Genomic DNA, 10,528 nt, shown 5'->3' on the forward strand with positions numbered 1-10,528 from the left:
TTACAACACTAGGCAATGTTAACGTGTCCTTAAACGCAACTTTTGCATGATTCACATACCTGTCAAAGTTAACCCTTGCATGGCCGATGCAATTTTTCATATTTTCGAAAAATTTTTCTAACTCAGTCAAAACTCAATCAAATTTGATCAAACAAGTTTCCAAATAACAAGAAAAAGTGTTGAATTTACTTAAAGTAATCTTAGTTGAGGGTTAATTACGTTAAATTTGGAGAAGTGAGTAATGTTTGATAAAAGTTCAGAAAATGTAATTTTCAACAATGATCATTCCTTACCATTAAAGAAATACTGATGAATTCGCAGGAAACCACAAAAAATTTAATTTCAGAGCTAGTTTTTGAGCTTTTGCAACAAACAGAATTGAAATCGGTCTAACGACGATAAAATAAGAGCAAATTTAGCAACAAGCAGCTCGTGAACCAAAGTAAACAAATTTTAACCTGAAATATCATTATTTTCGTGTCCAAACTAGCTGTAAATAATATTTTTTAGTACAGAAATCATCATTTATCTTTAGCATATCGAAAAAAAGCACATTTCCAAAAGAATGTATGGATTTCAATGGTGATCAATTTCACCCCAATTTACCTTATAGTGCCTTATAGAATGATCGATTTTATTTCATGAAATAGACGATAGAAATATCACCAATAGCCATAGAGGTTTACTGGAGCACATACCAGTACGTGTTTCAAAATTATACTATTTCGGGAAAAATGTACATGAAGCTAGTTTATTGGAAATTGTTATAAAAATTGATCAATTTCACCCCGTTCCATGGTACTTCATTGACGACTGTCTCGCGATTTGCGTGTCCGTACCGGCAATGATAGTTGTTTAGTAGTAATTTAGTGATCAGATGTTCCTTTGGTAGTATTATGGGAAACCGGGCATCAAACGCGGCAAAGCTAGCGTTCGATGTCCTTCCTTCCACTCTGATTACCCCGAACTCATTAGCGAATCCGACAGCGAAGGCGACATCCTATACAAAGGGCTCGATTTTTCGATACTAACCCATTTGTTCGATTGTGACACGTCTCGGTTACTCAGTAAAATTCTAGTTTCATCGGGAAAGCTTTCAGTTTGTGCCACTCGAAACAGATACCGTTCTGCTTGTTGATACTCATGCTGGCGCAGAAGGACTGCGCTTGCTGGTAGGGAACGTAGTATAAGCTTTCGCTGTGCCTTGGTGGCTTTGATCGTTTCGATCGGAAGCCCGGCCTTCTTACGATGACAGTTAGATGCGAAGCGACTCACGAATGCTATGACTCGCAGTAGCACAGTCCACTTTGAGATGCGTCCGATGTCTATCAGAGGTCCGGGGACCGTAATGTGATGCAGTAGGATATGGGCTCTCAACTCTTCAGAAGTGTCTATTATTTTCTTTTGCTCTGGCCAGCTTTCTTCAGGATGATGAAGAAATTTTGGTCCTCTGAACCACCTTTCGTTGGAGCTAGGATCTGTATCTTTGCACCATTTTGTTAGACAGTCCGCTACATTGTCCTTTGAAGGCACATACCGCCAATTATCGGGCTCGGTCAGTGAAAGAATTTCGCCGACTCTGAATGCGAAAAACTGCTTGTAGTTTCGGTGCTGCGACCGTATCCAGAACAGTACTACTTCCACATCCGTGTGTATGAACTTCTCCGCAATCGAAAGAGTATGAATTCTCAAACAGTGCGCATAATTCTTGCTCCCAGCATTGCAGCTTGCAGCTCCATCCGTGGTATTGATTGGTACTTCAAGGGAGCTACTTTGCTTTCCGCCATCACCAACGCGCATTGTACTTCCCCATTCATTACAATCCGAAAGTAGGCGGCGCAACCGTAACCTAGCTCGCTAGCATCGGTGAATACGTGTAACTGCAATGACGGGTACGCCCCAGCGTGCGTGTTATCGAAGTGGAAACGAGGAATCTCCAAGCAATTGATGCCTGAAAGTAGATTGATCCACCGCCGCCACTTTTCAAACTCTTTATCACTTACTTCATCATCCCAATTAAGTCCGACACGCCAGAGATCTTGAATCAACATGCGGCCATGAATTAGATATGGGGCGAGAAATCCCATTGGGTCAAAAAGACTCATGACAATCCGCAGTATAATTCGTTTGGTTGGTCGCAAATCGTTTATTATATACGGAGCCAACTCCGCCTGCCAACTTGTAGAAAATATGAAAATATCTTTCTCTGAATCCCATACAATTCCGAGAACTCGATGTCGTTTTTCTTCCGGGCTACAATCAATGCTTAGCAACCGTTGCTCGTGCGTTTCCCCCAAACGTTGTCGCACTTCGTTACTGTTACTGACCCAATTTCGCATATTAAATTCAGCTCGCGAGTGTATCAGTTTTACTTGCAGTGCTCGTTCTACAGCTTGTTCCGTGGTATTAGCGCTGTCAAAATAGTCATCCATATACGTTTTTCCCTTGATCGCTGCTGCTGCTTCCGGGAATTCCGCTGCATTATCATCCGCATTTTTATTTAGTATATACTGTGCGGAGCATGGCGAACAGGTAGCTCCAAATGTGGCAACATCCATCACATACACATCCGGTTGCAGTTTCTCGTCGAAACGAAACAAGAATCGCTGTGCATGCTTGTCCTCTGGTTTTATACGAATTTGATGGAACATCTTCTCTATATCCCCTCCAAAGGCGATCTTTTTCTCGCGGAATTTACTGATTACACCTGGTAGTGAGTATAGTAGAACAAGTCCTTTTAGCAACTGAGAATTAAGTGACACGCCACTTATTTGTGCGGCTGCATCCCACACAAGGCACGTTTTGTTTGGTTTTCTAGGGTGTGTCACCTCACTCATAGGTAGATACCAAACACGACGGGGATCTGCTAGCTTCAGTTCCGCTTCCGTCGCTATATGTGCGTAGTTGTTTTCCATGTAGTCGTTGATTTGCTGATGAACATTGCTACGCAAGTCAGGATCTTTTTCAAGTTTTGATTCGAGACTTCTCAGTCGTTTCTTCGCCATCGGTAGACTATCGGGAAAGCAAATTCGATCATTTTTCCACAACAGCCCAGCAGTGAATCTCCCATTTTCGCGTTCTGTAGTGCGCTCCAAAATTTGTTTAGCCCTAACTACTTCTGCAGACTCTGGCACCAGAGTAGGCTCGATACCATTGTTGTCCATGACAAATTGCAGACGTATCAGTTCGTTCAGCTCACGCTCGACGATGGATTTGCAACCGTGGAGACCCAACAACTGGTAGGAATCCCGATTTTTCACGCAGGGGCCGTAAAGGGTCCAGCCTAGGGCACACTTTACTGCAATCGGCTCCCCTGCTTGACCTACACGACTGTCAAGTGGAGCGAATAGATCTAGGTGTTGTAAGCCAATAAGCAATTTCGGCTCTGCATCCCGGAATAACGAAATTGGAATATTTTCTAAATGTTTGTATTCTTTTGCCACCTCTTCAAATCGCAAACTTTGCTTCGGCAAGTTCAGCACGCCGACAGTGTGCACCGCAGATAAATTAAATCGCTCTTGCGCTTCTCTACCTGAAATCATCAAGTTAACCCGTTGCGATGCATTTTCTTTGCGTACTACATTTGACGTCCATGTGAGCTCCAATGGCTCCGGTACGCCATCAACTCCAAGATTGCGCGCCACATTCGATTCTATCAACGTCAGAGATGAACCTTCATCAAGAAAGGCGAAAGTGTCGAAACTATTACTACCGTTGTAGAGTGTGATCGGTACTATCCGGAATAGGACGGACTTAATCGCGGCGCGTTGTGATTGGCAACCCGCTTGCCTTACGGTGGCTACCTGTTCTCGATGCAGCCTGTGCTCGATGGGGGTGATGACGCACTCGACATTCTCCTACATTGCAAAAATATCTCGAGCGGCACGGCCAGGTACCGTGATCGAAGAGGCATACTTCACACAATTTTAGTTGTCTCACTGCTTCCAACCGCTCTTCAGTGCTCATTTGCCGAAACTTGTCACAGTTCCGTACTCGGTGGTCCAACTTTGAACAAACCGAGCAAGGTTTCTTAGGCAAGGGATTACTTTGCCAACCGATGTTATCACCATGAGCATGGACATGTGCCTTCTGGTTCTGTTTCCCCTTTTCCGGTTGATCAGTCACCTTTTTTGGTGGTAAGAGTGTTGTAACTTTGCTGGCATCTTCAACCAACCTATCCATAAACTCGCCGAACTCTTTTAATGTTGGCTTGACGCATGTTCGTTTATGTCGCACCCACTCAAGCTTGATTGCCGCCGGTAGCTTGTCTACAAGCTCATCCAGCAACGTCGGAATTGTCATGTGGCTCCGCAGTTTTGCGGCTTCAAGATGATCGCATAATTGTTGCACCGCCATGCCAAAATTCATCAGCGTATCAAGCCGTTCTGGTTTGGGCGCTTCTAGACAACGAACCTTTGATAGTAAATTGTTTACTAGCAATTCTGGCCTCCCGTATAACCGCCGAAGAGTTTCTATTATCGATGGCGCCGCGTCCGGAAACATCAATTTAGTCACTACTGCATCGCGAGCTGGGCCGCGTAGGCAATCTCTTAATCGAACAACGTTTTCGACTGGTGAAAACCCGCATGCCACGTTTGAATCAACGTAGCTGCTGTAAAAAATTGGCCACTCCTCTGGATCGCCCGAGAATGTTGGCAGTTTATTCGGCCACAGTTGTCTCGCCGCTATTTGATTCGCGTTTGGTGGAACTGCCGATACTTCTTCGGTACCAGCGGTTCGTTTTTCCCGCCTACCTTCGGCAGTGTAGTTACCATCGAGAACAGTTGGCTTAATTTTAGGCTGCTTTTCAGGGTCTTCTTGGACTGAACTAGAGCCCCATTTTTCGATTCCGTCTTGCAAACTTCCATCATCTGCAACTGATTCGTTAGACCCACACTCTCCCCCTGCATTTATACCATTAGGAGGTTTGTTTTACTTTCGTTGCGTTCGTAGCCATTCCCGCGTCATTGATATTTTGCTTGAAAAAGTACAACGGGAAGAAACATCGTCATCAGCAAGTTGCTCTTCCAGACTCTGTTTCTGTTCTAAAAACTTCTCCAGCATTTCTAACTTTTTCCTAGCAATGGCATTCTCCTGCTCTTCCAACTCCTTCTCCTCCCGCATGCGCTCTTTTTCTTTCTCCAATTCTTTTAATTGATTCAACAGTTTTTGCTCTTCTAACTTTTGTTTCGCTTCTAATCGCTGCAGTGCTAACTGCGCTAGAGCTCGTGAGCTAGAAGTGCTCACTGAATGTTTTTTCGATGCGCCACCACCAGTCGATGGCACACCACTCTTATAATCGCTGGCCTTCGGATCCCTTTTAGGCGAGGAGATCTGGCCGCCGTCCCCAGTAATAGGATGATCATCATCTCTCTTTGCACTCTTCCGCAATAAGGTGCAATTCGCACAAAACCATTTTCGGCTCGATATTCCCGGCGATACTGCGGCGCAATCCATATGGTACCAGACTGTGCAACCATCGCACTGCACCATGTCGTGAACCGAGTTCGGTCTATCGCACGTCCCGCAGTCAAACCTATCGGACTCATCAGATCCCCGTGACATTCCGAGACTAAATCTTCGAGAATGTTCGGATAGTTTGTTTCGGTACACAGATTTTTTTGCAACGAACACTTTTTTTACTTGTAGCTCAAAGCTAAAATTAAATTGTATTGATTTTTAAGAAAGCAAGCATTACATGGTATTCCACTTACATTTAGTCCTCTCCCGTTCTTATCTAAACTTTCCGAACCCTTAAATTTTCCAGTTGACGCAAATACATTCGGGCGTGCGCAAATCTATCGGTCATGTGTAGTAAATTAATTATTTTACATTTGTGGTTTCAAAATGGCGAAATTTGTATTAAATTTATACCTCTTTTATTTTCAACAAATGGAAACGTTAAAACGGCATCCAATGCACTTGCCAATCGAGCAATAAATATAGATAATTTCCGAAAAACTTAATTTACTCTATAATTTTAAACTCAATAATCTTATCTCCTTTAATTTCTCTCGAACTTTTAGCTTTCAATCTTTCGAACTTCAATCGTGACTCTTCTATCTACTACTACTTCTTTCGCGCTAAAAAATATACTTTTTCCTCCTATCTATCCTGTTTATTCCTCCAAATTATTTATGACGTTGGCTTATAGTCCGCCGCCTGTGCCTGGCGGGATCAGTCAGTGTCGCCAGAACACTAAACTTAACCTAAACTAAACAAAAGATGCGAACTAATAATTTAATAACTAATCCCCTATGTATACCTTTGCTAACCTAAAATATATTTCTGTGACAGGAGAATTATATTCTCGCTATTTTCAACAACGGATCAAAGTGCGTTTCATTTCCGTGTTGCGGGGAATTATAATTTTGGAAAAACTCGTTTAATTAATTTCAACATGTTTATATCAAGTATATCCAGATTTAGAGAACCGGGAGCTGAGAGATTGAGTAGAGACAGGTTTCCTTATTAGTCTTGCGCCTGAAGCAGTCCACGTTACTTCGAAAATTAATGCTGATCGACCGACCTCTTTTTGGGTTTTTTTACAAGCTTGTTTCACAATATATGTTTCTTTCTGGAAGGATGAAACTATTATCTACAACTTTTCTGAAGACACTAGGCCGATCAAAACGAAGCGTTTAGACACTAGAAATATTTTTAATCATCAATAGACGTTCGGCACAGGAATAAATATTTTACTCATCAGGCACATTTTTGGATAGGCCCTTTTAAAACAGCAGTCGTGAGTCTACAAGAAGAACTCATATCATCAAATGACCTTTTTATATATAAGGAACCACTGTTCAGCAAAGTTTCAGCAAAATCTGAAATGACATGCTAAAAAAAATATTTTTTTATTATGTTCAATGGAATATCTCAGTTGGAATTCCATCGGTACCAGCGAAGAAAAAAGGTTTCAATTTTCATTGCGGCTTTGAATAGCATTCGAGGCGTTATTTTGAAAATGTCAAGGTCAATAAGATCAGCCGGAACATTGGCAGTGGCGCGACTTGCGTTGTCGTTGAAACACAATCAGAAGCAAATACCGAAGAGAATTTTTTTGAATTTTTTGACCATGAAAATAGATTGAGTTTGGATTAAATTCAGATTGTTTGACCGTTGGGCTAGAATTCGATTCAGATTAAATTTAGATTAGATTGGTTATGGAATAATATCAAACTTGGGTTGAATTTGGATTGGATTGATTTTGGATACGATTTAAATTGGATGGATTGGATTCGGATTGAATTTGGATTGGATTTGGATTGAATTTGGATTGGATTTGTATCGGATTTGGATTGGATTTGGTTTCAATTTGGACTGCATTTGTATTGGATTAGATTTGGACTGGGATTGTGTTTGGTCTAGATTCAAATTGGATTTGGTTGGTATTTAGATTCAATTTAAATCGAAATTGGATTTGGGTTGGATTTGAATTGGATTTGGATTGGATTGAGATTGGAATTGGACTGGACTGAGATTGACATTGGGTTGGATTTGGATTTGGATTGGATCTGGATTGGATTTGGATTGAATTTGGTTTGGATCTGGATTGGATTTGGATTGGATTGGATTGGATTGGATCTGGATAAGATTTGAATTGGATTTGGGTTATAATTGGATTTATCTTGGATTGGATTTGGTCTGAATTTTGATTGGATTCGAATTCAATTTTAATCGAAATCGGAATTGGATTCAACTCATATTGGATTTGGATTAGATTTGCATTGGATTTTGATTGTATTTGGACTGAATTTTGATAAGATTTGAACTGGGTTTGGATTGAATTAACATTGGATTAAGATTATTTTTGGATTGGATTTAGACTAGATTTGTATTGGATTTGGATTGGGTTTGGATTGAATTTAGATTGGAATTGGATTGAATTAGAATAAGGTTTGCATTGGATTAAGACTACATTTGAATTGGGTTTGGATTACCGTATAGTTACCATCCACCGTGCACTTAAAAAAAGTCATACTTTGTATTATCATTAAAAAAAATTTTAACTATTTTCTCACGGAATTTAAGCCATCAGATATGTTAGCTAATACTTCTTCCATGAAAAATATATGAGACAGTTTAATTTCTCAAAAAACTTTAATAATGGACAAAAATATGCCAACTCTTGGGCGCCATTTACCTCTCATCACAATCAGAAGGTACCCATTCACCGCTCATGCGTGAGCCATTCACCGCTCACTTTGAGGTTCATAAGTATTTGTCAGGTAAAATTCAATTTTAGAGGAAACTTGTTTATTAAATTTTCAGTACTTACAGATTATTATCACGGCTTGATTGTACAGTGGTTTTCTTTTTAAATTGAGCTTCTTTGTTTGGTGTTTTGCGCTTTAGTGTTTGTATGCGTTTAGCTTTTTTAAGTGACTCTTTATCGAGCTTTCGTTTTTGTCTCTCTATGCGTTTTTTCGCCTTTAGTTCCCCCGCAGCTTGCTTTTTTTCTCTTTCGCATCCATATAGGCCATAAACTCTTCACTAGTAGCTACTGACGGTAGACTTGTAGCCATTTTGGCTCGTGTCCCTCGATTTTCAGTAGCAGGCATAACGAATACTTCGTCGAAACAATCCTTTACACTAATAACTAAATCCTTATCTTCCCCAGTATTTATTTTATCTGCCAAAGTGTTTGTATAACTGGTGTCTTCAACTTGAGTAGGTATGTCAGCGCCTTCCAAAACAGTTGTATTTTTATCTTCATCGTCGAATCCTAGAAAATCCTCGCGCTTCGTTCGTCCTGTTGATCTGGATATAACTTTGCCCATATGTTCCGTCATACCTGATACAGATTTTTATCTTCTAGTGGTACATGCCAGGAGTCCGATTTTACTTGTCATTCAAACTCTGCTTTCTGCTCTGCAGTAAGGAATGTTTCAAAATTTTCCAGGAAGTTGTGTTCTATAAACGGCTGTTCGTTATCGGTCGTCACCGTTTCCTTTACACTGTCATAACACTGTCATAACATTGACTATATTTTCAAAACTTTTCAAAGTCGAAGCGATAAGAGGGCAGATTTCAGATTTGGAAGTAGGTCTCATTCCATTTTTCGATCGAAATCGCAAGAGCTGCTCTTCCCATTGTTTTTTTTTTTTTTTTTTTTTTGGCGCGAAATATCCTACGTCAAGCGGTTGAGTAATATGGGTGGAGTTAGGGTACAGACATACAAGAATTATACCAGCCTGTTTGCAAAAGTCGGCTACTTGAAGGGTGGTATGACTCTTATGTCCGTCCACGAAAAGAAGAATGGGAAGTTCTACGTTGTTTTTAACAAGCCACGGTTTAAAAATGTTCCTAAGAAAGTCGGAAAAAGCGTTACTGGTCGTCCAGCCCGATTCTGTTCTTCCGATTCCCCATCCGGATGGAACACTACGAATGACATGAAATGGAATTCGGCATTTGTATGGAAAGAGTATCAACGGTGGAATCAACGATCCGGTAGCACTTGCCGTAAAAAGAGCTGTGTAGCTCTCTTTTTCATTGTTTCCGAACACTGAATATACTCGCTTCATTCCTTTAGGTCCCAGGCATTTCCTTTTTCTAACAACTGAGTTCAAAGGAAGTTTCATCAAGGTTGAAAATTCTGTCAAGGCATTCCAATAAATGTTTCAAACCTTCTGAATCCAAATAACTTTCATTCTTTTCGAACCAATCTCTGACATCTTCCTCTTTCACTGTAGCTCTGTACCGGGCCATCGTACTTGGTTTGCAGATCTTGATACTCGGATGCCGTTTTAAAAATAATATCATCCACTTTTTTCCAGGTACACCATTTTTGAACGGTGTTACTTTTTTAGATACTGGGCGAACCTTACGCGGAGTTGGTTTTTAGTTACAGGAAATCCTGCACGAGCAACAGAGATGGCCCACTTTTCTATTTTAGCTTCCTCTTCCTGACTAAGAATTGGTGACTTTCCAGGCGACGAATTTCCCGGATACTTATAGTCAATCTTGTCTCTCAAAGTTGATTGTGGAATTCCGTAAACTTTAGCAGCATACCGGACGGAAACTCCACGACGAACCATTTCCAAAGCTTGTTCTATGTCCTGCTGCTTGTATTTACTTAGTTTTCTGTTAGATGACATGCTGTGTGGAAGAATTTAATAAATCAATTACGAACAACAACAAAAAATCGGAATTAAAAACATAAACGGTGAATGGGTATGGGCGTAGCGTGAAGGATCCATTTGCCGCGCATTCAAACTTTCATAAAACATGTATAAATACGCATGTTTTATAATCCTTTTCATCTTTTTGCGGAAGCACTTACCTGAAAAGGCAGCTCTGAATAGATTTTTCGGGAAAAATAATACAAATTCTAGGTTCATTGGCTTAAAACCACAGATGACTATTTTGGCGAGTACATGCAACAACGTGAAAAAATGGCGTTTAAGAGAGACACGGAAAATAAAATATTTATTTTTATTGTGATGAAATGGTTTTACACTGAAAAGTTTTTTACGCATAATTTAACTATGCTTTGCTGAAGTGTCGTTGAAATTTTTTTTCATGA

The 10,528-nt window shown here is 40.5% G+C and overlaps 1 protein-coding gene across 1 annotated transcript; it reads right to left on the reverse strand.

The window, feature by feature from the left end:
* Positions 1-957: 957 nt before the first annotated feature.
* Positions 958-5,565, reverse strand: LOC129729018 (uncharacterized). The gene is made up of 4 exons (XM_055687496.1): positions 4,992-5,565; positions 3,916-4,904; positions 1,713-3,857; positions 958-1,659 (listed from the first exon to the last, which is right to left on the reverse strand). Exons 1-4 carry the CDS (start codon positions 5,563-5,565, stop codon positions 958-960), a joined length of 4,410 nt encoding a protein of 1,469 aa, XP_055543471.1.
* Positions 5,566-10,528: the final 4,963 nt, after the last annotated feature.

Source organism: Wyeomyia smithii, chromosome 3 (assembly GCF_029784165.1).
Source record: "Wyeomyia smithii strain HCP4-BCI-WySm-NY-G18 chromosome 3, ASM2978416v1, whole genome shotgun sequence".
Lineage (NCBI taxonomy): Eukaryota > Metazoa > Arthropoda > Insecta > Diptera > Culicidae > Wyeomyia > Wyeomyia smithii.